The sequence below is a fragment of the Macaca thibetana genome, chromosome 2 (assembly GCF_024542745.1).
Source record: "Macaca thibetana thibetana isolate TM-01 chromosome 2, ASM2454274v1, whole genome shotgun sequence".
In the NCBI taxonomy this organism is placed as follows: Eukaryota; Metazoa; Chordata; class Mammalia; order Primates; family Cercopithecidae; genus Macaca; species Macaca thibetana.
Genome location: NC_065579.1, coordinates 908805 through 936226, shown reverse-complemented (window position 1 = coordinate 936226; position 27422 = coordinate 908805). Strand labels below are relative to the sequence as shown.

Genomic DNA, 27422 nt, shown 5'->3' with positions numbered 1-27422 from the left:
TCAGGAGATCGAGACCAACCTGGTCAACATGGTAAAGCCCCTTCTTTACAAAAAAAGTACAAAAATTAGCCAGGTGTGGTGGCGCATCTGTGGTCCCAGCTCCTCAGGAGGCTAAGATGGGAGGATCACTGGAGTCTGGGAGGTTAAGGCTGCAGTGTGCCATGGTCGTACCACTGCACTGCAGTTTGGGTGAGAGTGAGACCCTGTCTCTATTTTAAAAAATAAATCGTTGTATCTAAGAGGTGGGATTATAGGACATGTTTTCTTTCTCCTCTTCCCACTTCTTACTTTGCTTGGTCTTTGGAATTTTTCAAAATTTTGAAATCATAAACAAGTTTTACTTTTATTTTAAATTTATTTATTTATCTATTTATTTATTTATGAGACAGAGTCTTGCCCTTTCACCCAGGCTGGAGTGCAGCGGCGGGATCCTGGGTCACTGCAACCTCTGCTTCTCAGGTTCAAGCAATTCTCCTGCCTCAGCCTCCCGCGTAGCTAGGATTACAGGCCCCTGCCACCACACCCAGCTAATTTCTGTGTTTTTTGTAGAGACAGAGTTTCACCATGCTGGCCAGGTTGGTCTCAAACTCCTGACCTCTTGATCCGCCTGCCTCGGCCTCCCAAAGTGCTGGGATTACAGGCACAAGCCGCTGCACCCAGCCACTTTCATTTTATTTATTTTTATTCATTTACTTTTTGGAGACAGGGTCTCACCTTGTCACCCAGGTTGCAGTGCAGAGGTGTGATCTCAGCTGACGGCAACCTCTGTCTCCCGGGTTCAAGTGATCCTCCCACCTCAGCCTCACGAGTACCTGGGAATACAGGTGTCCACAATTACACCCAGCTAACTTTTGTATTTTTCGTAGAGACAGGGCTTTGCCATGTTGTTCAGGCCAGTCTCAAACCCCTGAGCTCAAGTGATCCACCCACTCCAGCCTCCCAAAGTGCTGGTATTACAGGCATGAGCCAGTGTGCCTGACCAAGTTTTAATTATAATAAAAAGTAAACCATATTAATTTTTTAAAACATAATAGCATGTAAGTTATAACATATAAGAAGAATAATTGAGGCTTGTGTCCAGAACTTGAAATTTAAATTTAGGTCAATTCCACATTCTCTGTGATCCCACCGCAGGCCAGACGCTCTGCTAGTTCAGGAGATACTGAGATGAACAAAGGTGGCCCCTGCCCTGCCACAGCGCCCTGTTCAACAGGCTCCAGGCCCGTCTCAGTAAATGCTATCATCAAAGTGCAAACCAAGACCTGGGGGAGTGGAAGGAGGAGGTGCAGTGAGAATATCCACAATCCCTCTACCGTAAAAACGGCGAAAGCATACAGATCAACAGACAACCTCTGGACCACGCTGAGTGAATTTTCATGCAGGATGGAAGCACACAGATGGCTGATCAGGTCTCTCTTTACTGAAACAGAACATGTGCCAAGGTGAGTCCAAGGACACCTCTGGGAACAGGTGAAGCCCCTCCCCGCATATATGCTCCGGTGGCCGTGAGCGAGGTCCTGTTGCCACATCTGGGGTCAGGGGCTTGGACCGGCTGCCCTTCACAGGAAACTTCTTGGTACCTCTCAGCACAGTAATGCATCTGCAGTCTGTTGGTGGGGGCCCAGGCCATGGGCAGCACCTTCTTTTGGCATACAGGACAGGCCTGGCTGCAGCTGATGTCTGTTAGCCTCTCCTGATGCGCAGTAAGGAGACCTGGAAGTGAGGCGCGTGGGCGTGGAGTTCCTGGCGGAGCTGGAGAACAAGGGAGCCAGGTGGTCCTTTCAGCCCCTCTGACCCATGAGCTCGCCATAGGCAGAGGACAGGAAGGGACAGTGGGGCAGAATGCATGTGATGGACGGCAACCCTTCCTGGGCCCTTTACATGTTGGACACAGGCTGGTGCTTCACACACATTATGTCATCTAAACCTCACAGAAACCTTATAAAGCAGGTGTTATGATCCTCATTTTATAAGGGATCAAAGTCGCATAGAATAACTTATCCAAGACCACACAGTTGGGAACTAGAATTCACACCCAGATCTAGCTGGTTCCGACGCTCATTGTCTAATTCCTGAGCCCAAACCGTGGGCTGTCCCCGGACGAGAACTGACGCCCAACCCTACAGGGCCTGGTGCCTGCGCCTCAGCTGCCCGACGTGCTCCTGATCACCCAGTTTCTTTCCGATTCCTGAAATCATTTCCGGTTTGGGAGCGCAGACCTGAGACTCAAAACTGGCTTCCTGGCTAGATGCGGTGGCTCACGCCAATAATCCCAGTGCTTTGGGAAGCTGAGGCGGGTGGGTCATTTGATGTCAGGAGTTCAAGACCAACCTGACCAACATGGAGAAACCCCGTCTCTACTAAAAATACAAAAATCAAACGGGAGTGGTGGCGGGCACCTGTAGTCCCAGGTACTCAGGAGACTGAGGCAGGAGAATTGCTTGAACCTGGGAGGCGGAGGTTGCAGTGAGCCGAGATCGCGCCATTGCACTCCATTGCACTCTGAACAACAGAGTGAGAATCTGTCTCAGGAAAAAGAAGAGAAAGAGAAAGAGAAAGAAAGAGAAAGAGAGAGAGAGAAAAAGAAAAAAACAAAATTGGCTTTCCAGCCAGGCGCAATGACTCATGCCTGTAATCCCAGCACTTTGGGAGGCTGAGGTGAGTGGATCACAAGGTCAAGAGTTCGAGACTAGCCTGGCCAAGATGGTGAAACCTGAAACCCTGTCTCTACTAAACATATAAAAATTAGCCGGTTTGCTGGCGCGGGCTTGTAATCCCAGCTACTCGGGAGGCGGAGGCAGGAGAATGTCTTGAACCTGGGAGGTGGAGGTTGCAGTGAGCCAAGATCACACCAGCCTGGGCAACAGAGCGAGACACAGTCTCAGAAAACAAAACAAAACAAAACAAAACAAAACATAAACAACTGGCTTCCCTCTTCCACAAGGATTCACACTCGCTACTTTGATTGTCACGTGCCAGGGGCATTTGTCATTTATTTGGCCATTGGGGGTCGAATCTCCGTGCTATGTTTAGGGAACTCCTTGCGGTGGGAGTCTTGATGGGCCTCGCTGCCACTAAGAGAACTCCAAGGATGCAGATATCCCTTCTTCCCATCCCCTGGCACCTGGCTGTGGACTCACGGGAGCACAAGGGCTAAGCTCAGCCTATCAAATGTTCCTACTCAGGACTTTGGCTCTGTAGCAAAAAGTCCAGCGAGACAAAAAGGCAGCGAGAACCCGTGTGAACGTGTGCGCAGGCCGCATGACACCCGTCGGCTGTGGCAGCGTCCAGTAGCGACTCACCAGCAAGAGGGACCGTGTCCCAGCCAGCGTGGTCCCACTGTCTGGCCCCCAGAGCCCCCGCACTCCCCTGGGGGTCCTCCTGCCTATGTTCCGAGCCTGCTGTCCTGGCATTGCTTTGATTCTATGCACTCTGGGAACTGCCAACAAATCCGCCTTTTACTTATGACAGACAGAGGTTTTCTTTCGCCTGCAACAAAGGATCCCACTCTCCACAGACGTATCTTGCTTCCCTCTGCAAAGGGCAATCACTTCACCTGTCCAGCCCAGCTATGAACTCTACACCTGGCATAAGACCCCCAGCCAGCATCTCTGCCAGGTTTACCCTTGCAAGGGATGACAATAAGTCTCAGCCACTTTTAAGTGGTACGGTACCTATTGACTGTGAGAGGTGCTAAATGCAAGCTTCGGGTACTGACAAGGGCACTGCCAAAGAGGCAATCCACGTTAGACTGTGTACCGGGCCTGTTTTCACTGGTCACGTTTGTGAGCAGAGCTTAGATACTTCCCGTCATGCCCCATCTGCTACTGTGTACCGCACAGCAGGAGAACCACCCGCCCCTCAGCGAGACCAGGCCCGTGAAATCTGCACGGAGCTGACCCAGCCTAACCTTCCAACAAGCCACAGCATCCGCATCCCCGAGAGCCCAGGCCCCGGGATTTCACCATCGGAAGTTCTGTCCAGTGGGCTTCAGGAGAATTTTCCCAACTTGTGCAAATGCCTCCCAATCTTGGTCCTCATCTAGGGTGTACATCTCTGGGGTTTTTCTGCCTAGCCTCCCTGTTTTCTCGGGGCTCGTCCTTCCTCTATGGGATCCTAATTGGGTTGTCAGTCGTGATGGCCCTTGCAGGCCACGGAGACCTGCCCTTCCCCGGATGACATGAAAATTTGGGGAGAGGGGCCCAGGCGTGGTGGCTCACACCTGTAATCCCAGCACTTTGGGAGGCCGAGGCGGGCGGATCACGAGGTCAGGAGATCGAGACCATCCTGGCTAACACGGTGAAACCCCGTCTCTACTAAAAAAATACAAAAAAATTAGCCAGGCGTGGTGGCGGCGCCTGTAGTCCCAGCTACTCGGGGGGGCTGAGGCAGGAGAATGGCGTGAACCCGGGAGGCGGAGCTTGCAGTGAGCCGAGGTCACACCACTGCACTCCAGCCTGGGCAACAGAGCGAGACTTCATCTCAAGAAAAAAAAAGAGAGAGAGAAGAAAAGAAAAGTTGGGGAGAGGGAAGTGCCTTGTGAATCTATGGCTAACAAAGCTGCCTTTTCATACATATAAAGAAAGACTCTGAAGAATGAAGGGAGTAGAGCTAAGACGGGGAGAGAAAGAGAAAATCCCCGTGATCACGTTTGAGTTGCCGGATCCAGCCATACTGAAGCTGAGGAGATGCTTCTAGGTTTCTCAGACCTTGCCTTTTTTTTTTCCATAAACTGCTCTGACTTGGGTTTCTGCCACTTACAACCAAGAGTCCTGCCTACCTCCCATCAATATCACTGACCTTCTCCTCAGGGGCCAGGGCCAAGCTTCCAAGGACCAGAAGAAATTGGGGGTTGGGCAGTCATGGGGGTTGGGCAGTCATGTGTCTACACTGCAGAGAAGGAAACGAAGAACTCGGAGAAGGCAGGCAGAAGCAAAGCCAGGCAGAGATCCTCCGATGCAGCTCCCAATTCTCTGTAAGAAACGAGACTCCCTTCCAAGTGCGGTAGCTGCTCTTCCGTGTCCCGCGGGTCTTCCCGGCAGCCCCTGCAAACCTCACGCCTTCCTCTACTCCCCTGGCCCAGAAAGTGTCCACTCACCTGCTGCATCAGCCTCTCTGCCACTCTGGGGTCACTGAGGTCTTCCGGGGAGGCCACACTCAGCCGCAGGAGGAGGAAACCTACATCTTCACCTGCAAATGGAGAACAGTAAAATGAAAATCAGGGCTGGGGGCGGTGGCTCACGCCTGTAATCCCAGTACTTTGGGAGGGCGAGGCAGGTGGATCACCTGAGGTCAGGAGTTCGAGACCAGCCTGGCCAGCATAGTAGAAACCCTGTCTCTACTAAAAATACAAAAATCAGCTGGGTGTGGTGGCTCACGCCTGTCATTCCAGCTACTCAGGAGGCTGAAGTGGGAGGATCATCTGAGCCCTGGAGGTGGAGGTTGCAGTGAGTCGAGATCATGCCACTGCACTCCAGACTGGGTGACAGAGTGAGACTCCATCTCAAAAAAAAAAAAGGTCCTGTTTACTGCAGCGCTGTTTGTCTTAATGAAATACTAGAAACAACCTAAGAGTCCATCCATGCAGAACTGGCTAAACAAGTGATGGTAAAACAAAACAGGACGAAGAAAGAATAGCTTTCTGAAGGACAGGGAAGCAGGGAGGAGCTGACCAAGGGGGTGACATTTCAGTTATGCAAGATGAGTGAGTTCCAGCGACCTGCTGTACCGTACCGTGGGTAACACTGTATCGCAGCATCTCAGAGCGCAGATCTCATGGTAAGTGTTCAAACCACAATAAACACAATTTTATTCACTGGTCAGTAAAACTAAGGCAATAAGCTTGGGCGCGGTGGCTCACCCCTGTAATCTCAGCACTTTGGGAGCCCGAGGCGGGCGGATCACCTGAGGTCAGGAGTTCAAGACCAGCCTGGCCAACATGGTGAAACCCCATCTCTACTAAAAATACAAAAATTAGCCAGTATGGTGGCACACGCCTGTAATTCCAGCTACTCGGGCGGCTGAGGCAGGAGAATCACTTGAACCCGGGAGGCAGAGATTGCGGTGAGCCGAGATTGCACCATTGCTCTCCAGCCTGGGCAACAAGAGCAAAACTCTGTCTCAAAAAAAGAAAAGAAAAGAAACAATCCCACAGGTTACACGTGTGAAGAGAACTGGCTGGGGGTACAGCCGGGGAGGAAGACATTTTATGATGTACCTTTTTATGCTAATCAGCCAATAATAAAGAAAGGTATTTTTCTTTCCAGGGCAGTTTAGCTACCATCTTTAACCCTATCAGATGCGGTCGTGTTACCCACCTCCTAAGGCTGTTTTGAAGGTTAAATAGAGGAGATAACATACACGAAGCTGGTGGCACTGCCTGGCATCACACTGCCTGGCATCACACTGCCTGGCATCAGAGAGAACGTTCAGCGGGGGCCAACGCTTACTGGGTGTGAAACATGTTTATATCACCCCTTTCTACAATACAAAAGATATTCAATAATATCCTTATTTATTGAGTGGCTGTGATTAATGTTTGTATTCCCACCTCCCCCAGAAAGGTGGGAGCAAGCTGTGGATACACAGAGATGAGGCCCAAGGGCAGAGTGACAGCAAGTGGAGGTGGAGGCTACAGGCTGGCCAGAAGCTGGACTGACCAAGCAGCCTCTGACAATGAACTCTCCCCTGAGAAGTCCCTGTTTGTTGCCTCAGAGATGTAGCTTTAAACTACCAAGACTTTGCTGTATTTATTTGTTTGTTTGTTTTTGAGATGGAGTTTCACTCTCATCACCCAGGCTGGAGTGCAGCGGCGTGATCTCGGCTCACTTCAACCTCCACCTCCCGGGTTCAAGCGATTCTCCTGCCTCAGCCTCCCGAGTAGCTGGTATTACAGGCGTGCGCCACCACGCCCGGTTCATTTTCAAATTTTTAGTAGAGACGGGGTTTCACTATGTTGGCCAGGCTGGTCTTAAACTCCTAACCTCAGGTGATTTACCCTCCTCGGCCTCCCAAAGTGCTGGCGTTACAGGCGTGAGCCACCGCTCCCGGCCTGTACCTGTATTCATTTATTTTAGGTCACTATCTATGGCATAAATCCCAGGGAATGCATCCAGCGTGTCCCACTTTCATGGGGTCCCAGCCTGTCAGAGAACAGCAGCTTGGGCCTGATGCCTGCACGCTGCTCCTCTGTGCGGCTACAGCTGGAATAGAAGCTTCCAGAGCTGCTTAACAGTGAACTTCATAGAAGGTCAGAGCTGGACAGGACTTCGGTGCCCATCCCAACCCTCTCCAACTACAGGTGGGGAAACTGAGGCCCGGAGAGGGAGAGGGACTTGCCCAAGGTCACTCGGGTTGTTAGAGGCAGAGCTGAGACTGAAAACCGTTTCTCCAGACTTCCATCTCCACCTCTTTCCATACACAACCCTCCATCTGCCTTTTCCTGATTTCGCCAAGAACCACTAGAAGATCACGAAGCGGCAACATCAGGGGCAGGCTCTGAATAGGCTCCAGATCCTTCCTTCCCCTCCACTCCTCAAGCGCGGAGACGTCCTGGAAACTCCGCATCCCAAATCCCAAAGATCACCAGCAGGAGCCACTTACCTGCACTCACGTCTGTGGTCGGCCTCGTCCGAGCGGTGGTGGGCGTGGCTGTTGGGGGCTTCATCGGGGTCTTCGCTGAGGCTGTGGTCTTGGCTAAGGTGCTGTTCATCCCTCGGCTGCTGTTGGCTGTAGTCGGAGGGACAGAAGGAAGAGGGTCCCTGCTGGTGGGGAAGGGCCCCTTGGTTGTGACGTCTGCAGTCGGTGTCTCTGAAGGGGTGAAGTTCTTGATGGTGGCTTCTGAGGGGCCGCAGGAGAAAGCAGAGCCCCCAGCAAAGGAAGCTGTTTTGCCCACTGTTGACCCGGCCTCTGTGGAGATGAGAGCTGCTCCTGAGACTTTGATGTAACTTGGTGTCTCCACAGAGAGGGCTGAGGTTTCTTCCAGGGGACTCCCGCTAACTGTGGCCAGAGTTCCACTGAGGGTCGTGGCCCTGGGTGCTGTCACTTCTCTTTCTGTGGCGCTGTTGGTGGGGAGTGGGGTCCCAACCGTGGCATCAGGTGCGGTTGACTCTGTGGTGCCGGCTGTGGACAGGGTCTCGGCAGAGGCTGTGGCCTCGGTGCTGTGTGGTTTTGCATCAGTGGAGTCAGGCAGAGCTGGTGGATTGGAGGTGGGCGAGGCCTTCATCCCTTCCGTGGGGATGTGATCTGTGTCTGAGGCCCCAGGGATGCTGGAAGTCGTTGTTTCTGTTTCTGTGATGCTGCAATTGATAACCTCGATGTGGGTGACGGTCACCAGGGCTTCAGTGAGGAGAGCGACGTCAGATCCCGGGGACCATGAGGGGGTGATGGCTGGATGGCGGCCGTTGGAAGAGGCGCTGCTGTCTGAGGCCAGGCCCTTAGCTTCTGTGGAGGTGTGAGCCAATGTCAATATGTCCGTTGTGCGTGTCTTTGCCTCTTCAGAGCTATCATCGGTGCGAAGGGTGTCAAAGACGGCTTCCTTGGGATCACTGCCTGTGACGGTCTCAGCTGTGGTCATTCCAGGTCCCTCGGGGCTGCCAGTGGCGGCGGATGTCTCCGCAGAGGTGGCGATCAGCACCGTGCGGTCGGGAGGTGTTTCTGTGGAAGTCCTGGTCTCTGCTTCTGGAATGGGGCCGGCTGGGGTTAAGGACCTACAGGAGGTCTCGGCACTCAGAGTTCGAGTTTCCAGAGTGGCGTGGCCTGGTGCTGGAATCATAGCGGGCACTTCTGTGTCGTCCATTGTCATCGCAGCGTCTGCTCTGCGGCTGCTGGGGCCTGTGTTGGTTAAGATTGACTTGGTGAGCCTGGGTTCCAGTGGACTTCACGCAAGCGATTTCGTTTACACCCTGGGCACTTCTGGGAGGAGGGTGGGGAGGGGAAGTGCTGTTACCTCCTTTTTCATCTACATAAGCAAACAAGAAGGAGGCAGTCCTGGGAAGCCCAGGCCCATGTGGCAGCCACAGAGCTGGGGTTGCCATGACTGGCGTCCTCTGAAGCCCTGACAACTCACTAGGGGCCAGCAAGCCCCGGGATCTGCTGGCTCTCGGCCTGCGTCTTTAACAGGGGATGAGTGGGGCCAGCGTCCACCTTCCAGGGTGAGCCAAGAAGGCAGAGCAGCGTCCAGGACTCGCAGAGCTTTCTGAACCTGTGTCCCCTTCCCCGGCCACTTTTCTCATCCAACACATACCTCCCCACGGAAGTCAAAACCCTTCAAAGATGAGAAAGGCCTTTCGGGGTGGCTGGGTGGACCGAAGGGAGGAACCTCCAGAGACAGGGTGGGCAGTGCTGCTGCCAAAGCGAGGGGGCCGGCAGAGTCCTTGGGGCTCCGGCAAGGGAAACAGGGCGCCCCACCCTGCCAAGGCCCCTCCTGAATGAGGCTGAGAACTGCAGGGTTGGAGCCCGGGAACCACAGAAACTGTGGCCAGGCATTTTCCACAGGACACAGGGAGCCAGCTCAGGCAAAACCTAGCCTTTCAGAGAGCGGCTGCTGGCACTTCTGCCTAGAGCAGAGGCCTGTTCCCTTGACTGGCCCTGAGGTGGGAGGAACGGGGGCCCCGAGGGAGGCCACGGTAGGATATTTTCCCCAGAGACAGGATCTTGCTTTGTTGCCCAGGCAGGTCTCGAATTCCTGGGCTCAAGTGATCCTCCCGCTCCAGCCTCTTGAGTAGTTTACTGCAAGATCTTTTCTGGCCTGAGAAAGGGGGGGCCTCTCCTGTCTACAGGGAGATCGGGCTCTCCCTGGGAGTGGGCCAAGGAGCCTCTTGGAGAGGGTTTCTAGATTTAGCAAATAAAAATATAGGGTACTCAGTTAAATTTGAACTTGCATTTCAGATAAATGCAAGTTTATCTGAATAACTTTTTAGCATATTTCTCATGCAATATTGGCTACATACTTACACTAAAAAAAAAAAAAAAAAAAAAAAAATTGTTACCTGAAATTCAAATGTAACTGGATGCCCTGTGTTTTATGTAGTAATCCCAGTCGTGGAAGGAAAAGGATCAAATACAAACCCCCTCATTTCTCTGAGCCTTCTTGGTCCAGCCCACACAGCTAGAAGCCCAAAGGTGGCACTCTTGGAGTCTGACCTCCCCTGGCACATGGTTTGAGATAGTCTTTACCCAGCTCCACTGGTCCAAAAGTAGCCCATAGACCCCCAAAGAGGCCTAGAACCTCTCCCCAGGGCATCAGGACGGGGCCCCAGGTCCCCGCTGGCTGTCCTGTGGACCTCAGGGAATGACGAGGCAGCTCCTTGGTTGCAGCTGCCGCTGTGCTGCCCACTGCTGGCTCTGGGGCCGGATGACTCAGCCTCCTACTAGCCCGGCCAGTCTCTAGACCCCTCCCAGCCTCCATGTCCTCACCTGAGAAAACAGGGTCACAATACCTGCCTTGCCAAGGTGGTGAGGAGCAGCGGAGAAGGTGAAAGGGAAAACCCTCATATTCCAAAGCCCACAAGGTAAGCACCCCTCCCCCATGGAGTCCTCTCCCCGGCCACCTGAAAGCACCCACAGTCGATGTGACTATAGTGAGGAGCACGGGCTGCACCCCCAGGCAGCGGGCGAGTCCTGGGCACCCGCTGCCACCACTGGTCCATTGCAGCCCAGCTGCACACACAAATCTCACTTTGCAGGAACTGTTCCTCTGCCTTCATAATACAGTTTCTTCTCCCCACTTCAAGGCCTGAGATCATTTCTCTGAGCCTTCTTGGTCCAGCCCACACAGCTGGAAGCCCAGAGTGGTGCCCTTGGAGCCTGACTTCCCCTGGCACATTTTCCAGCTTCTCCAGGAGCCCCGGGGTGTCAGTTTTGCTGTGAAACCTCCTCATGCTCCCCAAGCCCACAGCCTTTTGGGTCCGGAGGGTCTTCTCAAATACAGCAAAGCCCGGCCCAGCCCCTCGGGAGCTCTGGAACACTGCGGCTCTCCTGGTACCATCTTCCAATCTGGTGGAGAGGAAAGCAGGTGGACTGGGGACCCTGAGTTGGAGAACCTGCTCTCTGCCCTGTGACCCTGGCCAAGTCTCTCAGCTCCAAGCCTGCATTTCTGCATCCGTAAGGTGGAGCTAACGGGACATGTGCACACCAGGCCACGGTGAGCACAGGCAGGAGGCCGAGGCGTGCAGTGCTCAGGCCTGTGTGGAGTCAGATCCTGGCTCCGAGGAGGAGTCACTGGATCCCCAGAAGCACAGTGGCCTCATCCTTAAAGCGGTGGAGTCCGGGGTGGTCAGAGCAGGGTCAACTTGTAGGGCCATTGTGAGGGTTAAAAATATAATGTATGATAATGATGCATCAGAGTAGGTTCCTCAGTCCTAACAAACGTGCCACTCTGGTGGGGGATGTTGATGATGGGGGAGGCTGTAAGTGGTGGGGATGGGAACTCGATACTCTCTGCTCAAGTTTTTTGTTTTTTTGTTTTTTTTTTTAAACAGTTTCACTCTGTTGCCCAGGCTGGAGTGCAGTGGCGTGATCTTGGCTCGCTGCAACCTCCACCTCCCAGGTTCAAGCAATTCTCCTGCCTCAGCCTCCTGAGTAGCTGGGATTACAGGCAGCTGCTACCACATCCCGCTAATTTTGTATTTTTAGTAGAGACGGGGTTTCTCCACGTTGGTCAGGCTGGTCTCAAACTCCTGACCTCTGGTGATCTGCCCGCCTTGGCCTCCCAAAATGCTGGGATTACAGGTGTGAGCCACTGCACCCGGCCTCTCCACTCAAGGTTTAGAGCAAACCTAGAACTGCTCTAAAATAAAATAAAGCCGGGCGCGGTGGCTCACGCCTGTAATCCCAGCGCTTTGGGAGGCCGAGGCGGGCGGATCACAAGGTCAGGAGATCGAGACCACGGTGAAACCCCGTCTCTACTAAAAATACAAAAAATTAGCCAGGCGCGGTTGTGGGCGCCTGTAGTCCCAGCTACTCGGGAGGCTGAGGCAGGAGAATGGCGTGAACCCGGGAGGCGGAGCTTGCAGTGAGCTGAGATCGCGCCACTGCACTCCAGCCTGGGCGACAGAGCGAGACTGCGTCTCAAAAAAAAAAAAAATAATAATAAAATAAAATAAAATAATAAAATAAAATAAAACAAATCCCCCCCTTTTTTAATGTATGTGATGAGTTTGGCACAGCTCCTATTAACGACAGGTCAGGGTTCCTTCCCGTCTTTCACAAAAGCCCTGCCTCTCAGCATCCACCCTTCCCAAGCAGTTTGTGGTAGTCGGACTTTTCACTCGGAATCTGTATTTTGAAGGAAATCCATGCCAGGTAATAAACTTGGAGGAGTCCGAATCTTGTTGAGCCACATTCTTCAGCTTTCTGCACAATGATCGCCAGCTGGCACCTCCCTGCACCCACCTCCCCACCCCACTCACTCTCCACGTTCATAAAGGCAGACTCTCAGCCACCTCTCACCATGGCAGCGCCAGGCAGGCTTACACTCACACACCGCCATCCGCACACTCTTTATCATCAACGATGGCACTTCACAGGTAGCACTGTGGTTCCTTGTCACCAACCCAAGAGAGCCTGCCCTTGCCCACACTGAAATTCACTCCCAGAGCCCCACGAGGGGGGAGGCCCACCAGCCCCTCTGGCCTCCTTACCTGCAGAGATCTCAGACACCGCAACCTCCCAGCAGAAGAAGAAAAGGGGCAGAGCCAGACCCCAGAGAGAGCCCATCCTAGCCGGCCACCGCCGCTGCAGAACTGCTGGCCGTCTCACGGGTACCTTTTCCTGCTTCCTCAAGCCAGGGAGGAGGGGCCGCCTCCTGCCGAGGTGTGTGACTGGCTAGTTGCCAGGATGTGGCCACACAAATGTGCAGGCTGAGGGCTGGCAGGTTGAGGCTGTCAGCAAGCTGACCCCCTGCCTTGCTTGCCCAGTAAACACTCCGCTGAAATTTGATTTGAAGATGTGGAATCACTAGCTTTTTGTTTGTTTGTTTGTTTTTGAGATGGAGTCTCGCCCTGTCGCCCAGGCTGGAGTGCACAGCAGTGAGATCTCAGCTCACTGAAACCTCTTCCTCCTGGGTTCAAGCGATTCTCCTGCCTCAGCCGCCCGAGCAGTTGGGATTACAGGCGCCGCCACCACGCCCAGCTAATTTTCGTATTTATGGTAGAGACGGGGTTTCACCGTGCTGGCCAGGCTTGTCTTGAACTCCTGACCTCAGGCGATTCGCCCGCCTTGGCCTCCCAAAGTGCTGGGATGACAGGCCTGAGCCACCGCGCCCGGCCAAATCACTTCCACAGTGACACTGACCCTCAGTCTTGTGCTGGGAAGGCCACGGGGGTCCCGTTTCACCACCTCCCCTCCCGTGCCTGGAGCTGGGGCTTCGAGTCAGACCCCGGCTTCATTCCCGGTCCTGGGCATGATTAACTCTATCTCCGAGGGCACATTTCAGAGCCAGGCTGAACCTTCTCCTCCTGCTCTGTAAATGGATAAACCCTGCCTCGCCGGGCTGCTGTCGTAAGGATGACACGCGATAGTAAAGCTCTTACACAGTGCCCGCCACACAGTTGATGCTCATCAAAAATATATACATCTTAGGTGCTCAGTAAGTGAGTGGGAACCCTGACATCCGCTCTGATCCTCAAGTGCTGGGGAGAAAAGACAGCTCCCCGGCGTGGGACAAGACTCTGATTCCTAACATCCTTCCATCTTCATCATCCTGTGATTCTGCATCCCAGTCAAAGCCAGGAACACTGGCCAGGCTGAAGGCGCAGGGCTGGGAAGAGAGAAAAGGTGAGCGTGCTCATCTGAGTTTCAGGGCCTAGGAAGAGAGGATGCGGGAGGGTGATGACTCAGAGAAGCTAGAGATTCAGCCATGAGAAGGGACATGCAGTTACTGAATATATTTCCAAACGCCCAAGAGGAGAATCTTCCTCCCTCCGTGTGCCACGGACATGGACAGTTATGGCCGCTGGCCGGTGACCACACAAGGCAGCTTGGGAATTTCCGGGCAGGAGCGCTGATGAAGGCCGCTCTTGAGTAGAAGAAAGCCTGCTGGATCCACATGAGGGAATCACAACATCTCAGAACTGGAAAGAACTTTAAAACCAGGCTGGGTGCAGCAGCTCACACCTGTAACCCCAGCATTTGAGAGGCCAAGGTGGACAGATCACTTGAGGCCAGGAGTTCAAGGCCAGCCTGGCCAACATGGCGAAACCCCGTCTCCATTAAAAATACTAAAATTAGCCAGGCATGGTAGTGTGGGCCTGTAATCCTTGCTACTTGGAAGGCTGAGGCAGGAGAATCTCTTGAACCCAGGATGCAGAGGTAGCAGTGAGCCAAGATTGTTCCACTGCACTCCAGCCTGGGCGACAGAGCAAGACTCTGTCTAAAAAAGGAAAAGAAAAAAAAAAAAATTGGAAGGTCCAGGTTCCATTTCCAACTCTCTCCTTAACACTGACCCAGGAGCTGTGTGAACGTACAAGTTATGTGCTCTCTCTGGGCCTCAGTCAACATGAACTGCAAGGTCCTTTTGGCCCCATGGTCTGGGGTTCTGCGTTGGGTGTGTGACATTGTCTTGCAGAAATTTACTCTGCTCTGGGCTGTGCTGCTGGGAAGAAGGAGGGAATGGGAGAGAATGGGAGGAGGAAGAGGCCGAGGGGGGCCCATAGGGGACAAAACCCAGCACTCGGGGTGGGGATCCTGGACACCATTGATCTGTAGGCTGAGCCCCTTCCATCCTCCACTCAGCCCCAGCTCTTTGCTTATCAAATGAGACAAGGACCCCCTGGGGGGTGTCAGGTAGAGAGAGGAAGCCAGGGCCACAGCAGGGACTGTATCCTCTTAGACCCCAGCTAGTAGCTGCGATCCACTCTGAGGCTCACCCCAAGGGAAGACGGAGAAGAGACTAAGCAAGAATGCAGGTCCTTTCAGCCACCCCAGCCCTCCTCCAGCCCCACCCCTGCAGGGATCGGAGCTTCCTCATTCCAGCAGCAGGTGACTCCACTCCAGCCTGTTGCAGATGAGGAAGTGAGGAATCCCCGGAAAGGAAGCCTGACTGAAAGCTTCCCTGGGTTTGCTGACTTTTGGATGATTTTCCTCGGTATTTGGGGAAATTTACAAGCCTGGGCAGATGACTGTTAGCCCTGGGGGCCATAACAGGCTTACACAGAAAGTTCCTGGGACATATTTTCAGCCAAACTCAGCTCTCACCTTGAATGAGCACAGGAGGCCAGTTCATTAATTTAACACTCATGTATGGAATTCCTTCTATATGCCAGACATTGCTCCAGGCACTTGGAATACATCACTCAGTAAAAGAGATCCTGGCCTTCATGGAACAACTTTCCTAGTGAAGAGAGACAGCAAACTTGAACCCCAAATATCTGAGAGAGGTCTCAGTTAATTTAGAAAGTTTATTTAGCGAAGGTTGAGGACTCACGTCCATGACACAGCCTCAGAAGGTCCGGGTGACCTATGCCAAGGTGGTCAGAGCATAGTTTGGTTTTACACATTTTCGGGAGACATGAGACATCAATCAACATATGTAAGATGAACATTGGTTCAGTCTGGAAAGGTGGGACAACTGGAAACAGGGAGGGGGCCCCCGGGTTATGGGTAGATAAGAGACAAATAGTAACATTCTTTTGAGTTTCTGATTCACTTTTCCAAAGAGGGCAATTAGATATGCATTTATCTCAGTGAACGGAGGGAGGGATGACTTTGCATAGAATGGGAGGCAGGTTTGCCCTAAGCCATTTCCAGCTTGACTTTTCCCTTTAGCTTAGTGATTTTGGGGGCCCAAGATAGTTTCCTTTCACATTTCTACCCCTTTCCTTTTTAAAATTTTTTGAGAAAGCATTTTAGGAGAAAATGAGTCTCTGGTCTCAGGTTTCATCTGGTCTCTCATGGCTAGGATGGTGTATTTCTAGATGGGTAGGTCCCAAGTTATTAGGAAAGCTCATTTTTAGCAGGTTGTGAAGTCTCATGTCCTGTGAAGAAAAACTAGGGGGAGGAAGGGAGAAAAACAACAACAGACAAAAGAACAGTCCTGGAAAAATCGATATAGGCCACATTACTCTGAAGTTTATACATCAGTAGGCAGGTATGAAAGTGGCTTATGTATGTAAATAAGGTTGCTGTTATTTTCTTCTGAAGTTTAAGTTGTCTAGCTTCAGTTTGCATGGCTTTAAGAAAGCACAGCTTAGCTTTCAATGACTCAAAATTAGGAAAAATGGGGAAAAAGAAAGGAAAAAATTGAAAACATTATTTTGAAGACTTGTAGCCAAGAAAAATTAGAATTTGGTTCAAACTACAGAAAACAATAAAAATTGAAAAATATTAGGCAAAACTAGAATCTAACAACAGGTGTACTATAGTTTTTAAAACATAATTTTTCTCTCTCCAGCTTCTCATTTTTACTAAAGACAAATCATGGTAGGACTGATTTCCTTTATTATACTTGGCCTGATTATTTGTATACAGTGCAGCAAGAATAATTATTTTTTTACACAGGCTTTTAAATTGGCTTTGATGGAACTTTGTTCCATAGAAGGAATCTCAGAAAAGACTTGTTTAAAGCTGAGCCCTGCCACGGATTTGTACCAACAAATACCTATGAGTTGCATGAATTCCTCTCCTCTTGAGGTCCCAAGATAAAACTTGGGGCTCCTGGGCCTGTCAGAAAGTGACATTCTTTACTTACCACAGGTCAGGAACCCTGTTCAGGGACTGTGTAGACAGGGCATGCGGCCAGTTTTCCCAAGGGGCTTTTACTGGCTCCATAAAACAAGTTTAATTCCTTAAAGGAAAGCACACCATTCCAGTCAAAGCTGTGGTAGAATAACCAGTTTCTCCAATTGTGTCCTGTTACAAATAAAAACAGATTATTATTGTACTTATGCAAATAATTATATTGTGATAAGTTAAGAATACTCACAAATAGTTTCCAAATTCTGGAGAAATCAGGTAGAGAGAAACAAATATGCCCCAAATTTTGTTCATAGGAGTATAATAACTTGTTAAAAGCTGTCAATAGCTCAAAAGAAAAGTTTCCTTGACTCTGAAAAAACAAAACAAAGGATCAACAACGTTTTAAGCAAAAAGTCAAAAAGATTACTTCAGTCTTCTGTAAGTTCAGTCCATGTAGTTAATTCCTGTTCTGCTTGATATTTATGAACACTTCAGATCTCCATGAGTCCTGAAAGTTTTTCTTCTATTCTGATGTCACAATCTCCAAAGTTATCAGAAACCTGCATTCAAGAGTACCTTTTAGAGTTTTATAGCTGATTATAAAACCACCTTTTTTTTTTTTTTTTTTTTTTTTTAATAGACAGTCTCACTATCTCACTCAGGCTGGAATGCAGTGGGGTGATCTTGGCTCACTGCAATCTCTGCTACCCGAGTTCAAGTGATTCTCCTGCCTCAGCCTACCAAGTAACTGAGATTATAGGCACCTGCCACCATGCCTAGCTAATCTTTGTAGTTTTAGTAGAAACAGGGTTTAGCCATCTTGGCCAGGCTGGTCTTGAACTCCTGAGCTCATGATCCACCACTTCGGCCTCCCAAAGTGCTGGGATTACAGGCGTGAGCCACCATACCCAGCTATAAAACCACCTTCTAAAGAGGACCAAAACAAGACAATTGTCTGTGGGTAACAAAAAGTTTTAGGGGAGCCATAGTCAAAGACACAATTGACAAGGAAATTTGTTGCCTCTGTGGCACAAAATAATGTAATATAACAATTACAATTATTACTGATAATGTACACTAAGTCATAACAAAATTATAGGAGTTTCCCATAATTTTAGAACACATACCAATAACATATTTATACAAATACAGTCCAAAGAAACCAAACACAATTTCATACTTGACAATGCTTTCTGTATAATTTTTATAATAAATAAGCCAAATTATGTCATTTTTGGACTTTAGGAAACCTAGTATCTTAAATGATTAGGACAGAAAAATACATAATTTATAATTTGATTTTGGAAAGTTTGTCAGATATCAAAGGTTTAAAACACTTGATATCACAGGTCGTTGTAAAATAGGTCACTGATTTGACCAAAGTGATAACTCAAGCATTTAAAAAAAAAGGCAAAAGTCTTCATTGTTTGGGAGAGGAGACTTAATTTGCAAATAATAAGCCCTAATTTAAAACAACAGCAGGAAGCTAATTACATTTTTCAAAATTTTATATAAGCAATGTATAAAATTTTAATATTGACCATAACATATAACTTCCATAAGCCTTTTATAACCTTTATTAAGGAGTCAGTAATGCTTCAAGAAAACCTTGTTGATCTGACACAGGGCCACATGCTGGTCTTGCGTCAGTGTGCCATTGACAGTAATGGTTAATTTACAGAGAAACTCAATGTATTTCCTCTCTCAAAACTGGCCCTTACAATCTCACATGCCCATGCTAGTCCCTGGGCCCTGAGGAGTTGAATAACTTGAATTTCTGCATCTCAGGAACATAGTTCATTTTGATTGGCATCTTCTACTGGGCCTGAAGATGAGGCTTGAATTCCTGTCAGTGTTTAAGATTTAGCAGAACTTGGTGTCCTTTTTAGACCCAGGACTCAAAGCCCTGTAACTTCATGTCACAAGGACTTTAAAAGAACATACAGCAAGATACATGGATGTAATAACCTTAATTTAAGAAAAATGTTTCAATCTCAGTTTTTTTCTAAGCAAACCAAAATTTAATAATAATGGCAATTAGTTTGATAAACCATGAAATCTGTTAGGCCAGTTACCAAAAGGGAAAAGAAAAGACCTTTGGCTCTGCACAGAATATTATGATGAAAGAAAACATTTCCTTTAGACCTTTAAGAGAACATTGTTATCATCAGGCCACAACAAATAGAACTTGAGGAAAAAAACTTGTATGAGCTGCAAATGAGTTGAAGGGGAGCGTTACTATTTTGCATCCTTTCAAAAGGGAGAGAAAATAAAAAATAGTGAGATGCAATAAAAGTTGAACTTTGGGTTATAAAAAAATTAGAGTCTCTTATAATTTATTAAGAGTAAATCAATCCCTTAAGAGAATTTCATTGTTCTAACTAATTATTTAGTGTATAAGTGGTTTTTTTTTTTTTTTTTTTTGCATTAAGCCCAATCTCTAGAAAGACCATTATAATTTCCCTTTAATTATAGACAACTTAATCATATAAAAGTTTTTTGGTTTGTTTTTTTTTTTAAAAAAAAAATCCTTTTATTGTGACTTACACAGACTGTTCATGATATGCTTGGATTTTCTGGTCTATCCTGAACATCTCTTTCTCAAACAACCAGTCATTTTATTTTAGGACTATGTTTACCATACAAAATTCTTTCTCATATAAAATTATGTCTCTTTAAGCTTTCTTACTAAAAAGAAAACCCTCTTTATAACTTTCTTTACATCTCTCTTATTTCCTGGTTCCTTTTACCTTGTTTTATATATAACCTTTAAATAAACCTTGAATTAGACAAATATTGTTCACCTTTTAAAAAAGGATGTACATTTTCTTAGAAAGTTTTTCTACAATTTATTTTTATTAGAAAATACTCAAATAATGGAATATCTATTATTTAATTTAATATAACTTAAGATTCCAAATTATGATGAGTTTGTCTACAAGTATTTGTCCCATTACATTTGCTTAATTATTTTATTTTAATTGTTTACCTAGATTATTTATGAAAACTGCAGTAGTCATCATTTAAAGTTATGGAACTGCCATTACAAAATCATAACTGAGACAGTCAGAAAGATGTGACCTAACCAACTCCATCTTGCTTCTAACCTCCAAGCTGTCCTTGTTCATTCCTGGCGGAGGCTGAACTAACTTTAGGAGGAACTTAGTTTATAGTCTAGCTTTGAAACAAAGTGGATAACAGTCCTTTCCCAAAACAAACCTTATTCCCTGTGGACTAGACTGCCTAAAGCCACAAGGTTAGAAGTTATGGTAATCTTACTAAATTCATGATGTAGCTGTTTTCATTAAACCCATATCAATGTCCTAATTATTAAAAATTACATAAGCAAAGATCATCCTGTCTTGGACTGGGCTTATAGTTTTGTAACCTCTGTGCCATATTTTAACACCTTATATTATTTGGCAGGGATAAGTATAAAATTGCTTGATTAATAAATGCAAACAAAAATGTATGTGGCAATTCTTAAGATATTTCTAATATTACTTTACCAATAATTTTAAAGCTAGCTTACTTATTAAAGATTTTACTTAAGTTAGGTAAACTTGAAAAAGCATTGGCTAGTCTTTTCTTTCTTCCTGATAAAGTGTTTGATTCAAGCATTTTTCTTTTCTTTTCTTTTTTTTTTTTTTTTTTTTTGAGATGGAGTCTCACTCTGTCACCCAGGCTGCAGTGCAGTAGTGTGATCTCAGCTCACTGCAACCTTCACCTCCCAGGTTCAAGCAATTCTCCTGTCTCAGCCTCCTGATTAGCTGGGACTACAGGCACATGCCATCACGCCCAGCTAATTTTTGTATTTTTAGTAGAGACAGGGTTTCACCATGTTGGCCAAGCTGGTCTCGAACTACTGACCTCAGGTGATCCACCCGCCTCAGCCTCCCAAAGTGCTGGGACTATAGGTGTGAGCCACTGCACCCAGCCAAGTGCTTTTATTTTCTTAAGCCAATTAATTAGAGCTCTTTTTTTTTTTTTTTGAGGCGGAGTCTCGCTCTGTTGCCCAGGCTGGAGTGCAGTGGCCGGATCTCAGTTCGCTGCAAGCTCCACCTCCCGGGTTCCTGCCATTCTCCTGCCTCAGCCTCCTGAGTAGCTGGGATTACAGGTGCCTGCCACCACGCCCGGCTAATTCTTTTGTATTTTTAGAGACGGGGTTTCACCATGTTGGCCAGGATGGTTTTGAACTCCTGACCTCAAGAGATCTTCGCGACTCAGCCTCCCAAAGTGCTAGGATTACGGGCGTGAGCCACTGCACCTGGCCACACCTTTGAATTCTTGATAGCCTGTTTTACTTCTCTAAGCAGTTGTCAGCTAAATAGCGTTGAATTTGCATTTTAAAGAAACTCAGGTGAAAATCAAATAGCAAAGTTTACATCATAAGGTATGGAGAGAAAAAGTCTGGTGTGCTAGAGGGAAATTAAAACAGATTTAATTGCCAATTAAACATAAAATTATAGAAATTATAAAGGCCTTTTAAATATACACACACACACACAAAGATCCTATAGCTTTTACTTCAGAAATTTAGCCATGAAAGCTGGGCACGGTGGCTCATGCCTGTAATCCCAGCACCTTGGGAGGCTGAGGCAGGTGGATCACCTGAGGTCAGGAGTTCGAGACCAGCCTGACCAACATGGAGAAACCCCATCTCTACTAAAAATACAAAAAATTAGCCGGGCATGGTGGTGCATGCCTGTAATCCCAGCTACTCAGGAGGCTGAGGCAAGAGAATCGTTTGAACCAGGGAGACGGAGGTTGCAGTGAGCCAAGATCACTCCATTGCACTCCAGCCTGGGCAACAAGAGTGAAACTCTGTCTCAAAAAAAAAAAAGAAAGAAAAAGAAAAGAAAAAAAGAAATTTAGCCATGAAATAAATACAAATTCACCAGTTTGCAAACAAAAAAACTGTCAGATCCAAACAGCGTTTTTTATCTTAATAGAAAAATAACAGCAAATTGAAAGCAGGCAGAGAAGAAAATAGAGAAAAAAGAGAACTCAGGAACTCTGTCGTTTGCAGGTCAACCTTAGGGTCTTTTTTTTTTTTTTAATGTAAATGTGCACAAAGACCATATTACATCCACTTTACATAAACTCTGGCAAGTAGAGGCACCAGAACTGATGGAGTACTCGGGTTCATGCTGGGTGGGGCAAACGCCCTTTCTCTTCGGAGCTGAGAAAACTCAATTTCTCATTTACCTATGAAAACAACAGTTCAGTTCCTCATCCAAATGCACACAGACAAGCCAAACTGAGATTCATTTTGGGAGAAAAAGCAATAGAGAAGACCCTTTAGAATGCATCTCTGAACTAGAATTAGGATCCTTACATCATGGCTTCCTAGAAGAGGAAAAAAAACCAGCCAAGACCATTCCCTGCAAACTGCTCAGCCACCACTTCTTTCTCATCTGCCATTACACACGCCAAGGTCAAATCCTCTCACAGTGCAAGGTCATCTCTGGTTCCCCCAAAGCCAAAGAGGTCAGGTCATGCCATACAGGAAGACAGAGCTTTAGACCTAAGAAGAATCTGCCTGTCACTCTTGAAACTCCACAAAGAAAACAGAGCACCCCGAAAGCGGGGAGTGGCCCCTTTGTACTGAATCCTTTAAAGGGATTAGTCATTAGAAGCCTTCTCTAGGTGTTTTTTGGTACTGTAGATGGCAAGGGGGAAAGGAGGTATAGGGTGGAAGAAAAGTAAGTGAAAGAGCATTTGTTGGTTTTTTTGTTGTTTTTTTTTAAGACAGAAAGCAAACACAGAAACCAAGTGCATGGTTGTTTGTTTGTTTGGTTGTTGGTTAGTTTAGTTTTTTTTTCCTCTTTTGCAGTTGCAAGGAATTTTAGCCAAATTAGAGGGCTTTGTTACCCATAATTTGGAATTCTCACTTGGATTTGACCAAGTCAGGTAGAGTTGGTCAAATCTGATGAGAGAAAGTCCAGAACAAACAGCAACAACAAAAGCCCAATGAAATGACCACTGACTGCCCTAATGGTAAGAAGAAATTCAGACCAGCTGGTTGTTAAGCTTTAACCAAGACAAAACCTCAATGCAGCTACTTACCTAGGGATGGGTCCCAGGCTGAAGACTGCTCTCTACCATCCTAGAAGCAGGAAAGAAACTCGAACTTGTCTTCCCTATTGGGAGCAAGCTCAAACTCCATAGAAGAGTTGCCTGCCTTCCATCATCATGCACCCAGGAAATCTTGCCTTCCTTATTGGAAGCAAATAAAACTCCAAAAGAAGGGGAGGGGGAATTGTACAACAAATAAACTTTAGATTACGACCAAGTTTTGAGAGATCAGGGGTTCTCTGGAGTGGGTGCTCCCAGACCTCAGCAATTGTCCTATTGGTTTGAGCCGTAGGGTTAGCTCATGTTGCTATCATGCTCCAATAGATCTGTCAAAGGTCGGGGGCATCTCCACTCAGAATCCCTCCATGGCTGCAAAATGTGAACTCCCCAAATCTGAGACAGGTCTCAGTGAAATTAGAAGGTTTATTTTGCCAAGGCTGAGGACACATGCCCGTGACACAGCCTCAGGAAGTCCTGACGACGTGTGCCAAGGTGGTCAGAGCACAGCTTGGTTCTACACATTGTAGGGAGACAAGAGACATCAATCAGCATATGTAAGATGAACATTGGTTCGGTCTGGAAAAGGCAGGGCAACGCCAAGCAAAGGTGGCACAACTCGAAGCCAGGAGAAAGCTTCCAGGTCACAGGTGGGTGAGAGACAAACGGTTACGTTCTTTGGAGTTTCTGATGAGTCTCTCCAAAGACGGCACTGAGAAACGCATCTATCTCAGTGAGCAGGGGGTGATTTTCAATAGAATCGGGGGCAGGTTGGCCCTAAGCCGTTCCCAGCTTGACTTTCCCCTTTAGCTTAGTGATTTTGGGGGCCCAAGATTTATTCTCCTTTCACAAAACAATAAATATAATAAATAAGTGAATTATAGAAAGGTGAAAACTATGGGAAAAAAGAAAAACAGGGAGAAAGAATCCTGAGCACTGACGTGGGGAGGGCAGGTGCCAGCTGCAGAACTAATAGCGGGGGCAGGAGGAGACGTTTTTCGGAGCAACTTCGAGTCACTGCTCACATCTCATGCCAATATATTAATCCCAAGTCAAGGGTCAGATGGGGCACCTGGATCTCTCCAGTTGCCCACGTGGCTCTTCCAAGTGTACTTTACTTCCTTTCATTCCTGCTCTAAAACTTTATTATTTATTTATTTATTTATTTATTTATTTATTTATTTATGAGACAGAGTCTTGCTCTGTCACCCAGGCTGGAGTGCAGTGGCACAATCCCAGTTCACTGCAGTCTCTGCCTCTGGGATTCAAGCAATTCTCCTGCCTCAGCTTCCTGAGCTCTGGGATAACAGGCACGCACCACCATGCTTGGCTAATATATTTTTTTGTGTGTGTATTTTTAGTAGAGACGGGGTTTCACCATATTAGCCAGGATGGTCCCATACTCGATCCACCTGCCCCAGCCTCCCAAAGTGCTGAGATTATAGGTGTGAGCCACCACGCCCGGCTCTAGCCAACTTTTGTTTTTTTGAGATGGAGTTTCATTCTTGTTGCCCAGACTGGAGTGCAATGGCACAATCTTGGCTCACTGCAACCTCCACCTCCTCGGTTTGTAGGATATAATAAATTCCTCTTCAAAGGTTTTAGCCTGTAAATTGTTAAGTACAATGAGTTCTGAGATCCTCTCCAAACAGTGTGTCAGTACGTTCAGCTCTTCATTTTAAAGTTTAACTTCCTCGTTTTCTTCATCTCCTTGCCCCTAGTTTCAGTAAACAACCCCCTCCTAGCCTCTATCTCCTGCTCCATCCTGAGTCACCCCTGGTCACCTGCTCTGACCTGAGTCATCCTGAGTCACCAGTTCTGTAACCATCGTTCCCACCAAACTACTCACCCCACTGCCCCGACTCGTACCCCTGCTCTCTTTAAAATAGCCAGTCAGAATTAGCTTAGGCTGTGCGGTCCAACCCTAGCCAGTAGAGAAAAGGCATAGCAGTAGGGGCTACCTGCGTCAGGAATAAGAACCCCTTCCCCTCCCTTGTTCAGGTGCGCTCTCGCCACTGCTCCATCCACGAGTCACACCCTTCTATAGAAGTAAAAATTGCCTTGCTGAGAAAATTAAATTCTTTGAGTGCTAGTTCTTCTTTTTGCACTGAGGAACAAGCATTTGTTTCTAACAGGTTCAAGCAATTCTCCTGCCTCAGTGTCCCGAGAAGCTGGAATTACAGGCATGTGCCACCACGCCTGGCTAATTTTGTGTTTTTAGTAGAGACAGGGTTTCACCATGTTGGTCAGGCTGGTCTTGAACTCCCGACCTCAGGTGATCTGCCTGCCTTGGCCTCCCAAAGTGCTGGGATTACAGGTGTAAGCCACCTTGCCCAGCCCCCAGCCAACTTTTTGATACACTTTCACTCCTGCTCTGAAACCTGCCTTGGTCTCTCACTCTGCTCTATGCCCCTCAGACAAATTCTTTCCTTCCAGAGGCAAGAACTGAGTTGCTGCAGACCCACAGGGATTCACTGCTGCTAACAGTTTTAGAAGGATCTCCCTGGCAGCTGAAAATAGGGTAAAAACAGGGAGTTAAGAGGCTTTGCCCTTGTCCAAGTGAGAGACAGAGGTGGCTCTGACTATGGGGGGAACAAAGACACTGGTAAGAAGTGGTCTGATTCTGGATACATTTTGAAAGTAGAGCTGACACGATGTCTTTCCAAATCAACATGAAGCGTCGAAGAGAGAGAGGAATAAAGAAAAATCAACATGAAGTGTCAAAGAGAGAGAGGAATAAAGAAAAATCAACATGAAGTGTCAAAGAGAGAGAGGAATAAAGAAAAATCAACATGAACCATCAAAGAGAGAGAGGAATAAAGAATAATCAACATGAAGTGTCGAAGAGAGAGAGGAATAAAGAAAAATCAACATGAAGTGTCAAAGAGAGAGAGGAATAAAGAATAATCAACATGAAGCTGGAGTGCAGTGGTGCCGTCATGGTTCACTGCAGCCTCCGCCTCCCGGGTTCGAGCGATCCTCCCATTTCACTGTAACCACCATTCTTATCTTCACCATAGCTCTGCCTGTCTTTGAGCTTCATGTAAATGGAATCATGCATATATAGGCTCTTTTGTGTCTGGATTCTCTCTGTTAACACTGTGTCTGTGAGACTCACTCACGCTGTGTGTAGTGTTATACTTCATCCTTTTTGTTGTTGCACAGTATTCCATTGTATAAATATACCACAATTTATTTACCCATTTTCCAATTGCTGGGCATTTGGATTGTTTTGTTTTTCACTATTTTGAATAAAGCTGCTATGAACATTCTTGTATATGTCTTGGGTATACAGACGGTCCCGGTTTACAGTGATTTGACTTAAAATTTTTTGACTTTATGATGGGCTTATCAGGGTATTAAATGTGTTTCTGACTTACAGTATTTTTGACTTACCAAGTGTTTATTGGGACGTAACCCCTTCCTCAGATGAGGAACATTCGTATATATCCAGAATCCTGTGGAGCAACTCGTAACCCATGAGGACTGGGAGCCGACAGATTCATCCCCAGGACAGATGGTTCTCAATACATCTCATAAAGCTTCTTAGAAGATCTTACAGGATCGCACAACCAGTCAGCCACAGCAGGGGCTGACTGGATAACACGGCTTTGCACGGGCTCTCCCTCTGTCCCTGTCTCCCCTCCCCTTTTCCTAACCTTGTTCCTTGGGATTATGTTTTGAAATAAATTATTCAGAGAAATGAAGCTAAAGCTGACCAATTAGCCAATAGCTGGGTTCTGTGCTGACAGGGTTTCCGGGCTATAATCATTTACGGAGAAGCCAGTGTTCCCGAGGGGATAATGGCTCTTTCCATTCAGCTACCGCATGGGAGTGGGTGCAGGGCATTAGCAGAAGATAAGGCCAGAAATGGGCACTGGGGCCTGTTGATGACTTTCTGTGCCAAGTGTAGGCATTTAGCCTTTATTCTGTAGGTGATGGGAAGCCAGTGCCAGTGGTGGGTTTGAGCAGGGAACTAGCAATACTCAAGCTCTGCTTGGACAGAGGCCAGTCAGGGAGGAGTTAGGGCAGGGGGACCAGTCGGGGAGGAGCTAGGGCAGGAGGACCGGTCGGGGAGGAGCTAGGGCAGGGGGACCGGTCGGGGAGGAGCTAGGGCAGGGGGACCGGTCGGGGAGGAGTTAGGGCAGGGGGACCGGTTGGAGAGGAGTTAGGGCAGGGGGACCAGTTAGGAGGCCGTGACCCAGGACTTCAGCAGCGCGACTAGAAAAGGGATGGGTATGAACGACATTGCAAAGTAAAACTAGAGAGATGGCCGGGCACAGTGGCTCACTCCTGTAATCCCAGCACTTTGGGAGGCCAAGGCAGGCGGATCACGAGGTCAGGAGATCGAGACCAGCCTGGCCAACATGGTGAAACCGTATCTCTACTAAAAATCCAGAAAAAAAAAAAAAGCCAGCTGTGGTGGCGGGTGCCTGTAATCCCAGCGACTCCAGAGGCTGAGGCAGGAGAATCGCTTGAACCAGGGAGTTGGAGGTTGCAGTGAGCAGAGGTCGCGCCGCTGCACTCCAGCCTGGGCAGTACAGTGAGACTCCGCCTCAATAACAAATCAAACAAACCAGAGAGACTTGGCACCTTGCAGAGAGAAGCAAAAGATGACCCTGAGGTCTGGAGTCCAGGAAGTCAGGACAGGGAAAGCATTCACAGAAACAGGA

The 27422-nt window shown here is 48.0% G+C and overlaps 1 protein-coding gene across 2 annotated transcripts; it reads right to left on the bottom strand.

The window, feature by feature from the left end:
- Positions 1-1351: 1351 nt before the first annotated feature.
- MUC20 (mucin 20, cell surface associated) lies at positions 1352-12816 on the bottom strand. 2 transcript variants are annotated; one of them, XM_050776117.1, is made up of 4 exons: positions 12642-12766; positions 7603-8832; positions 5099-5190; positions 1352-1752 (listed from the first exon to the last, which is right to left on the bottom strand). In XM_050776117.1, the coding sequence occupies exons 1-4, from the start codon at positions 12715-12717 to the stop codon at positions 1684-1686; spliced, it is 1467 nt and encodes a 488-aa protein (XP_050632074.1). In that variant the 5' UTR covers positions 12718-12766; the 3' UTR covers positions 1352-1683. The 2 variants fall into 2 exon arrangements, with proteins under 2 accessions (XP_050632074.1, XP_050632069.1); XM_050776112.1 differs by lacking the exon at positions 1352-1752 and having other exon boundaries at positions 4727-5190; positions 12642-12816.
- Positions 12817-27422: the final 14606 nt, after the last annotated feature.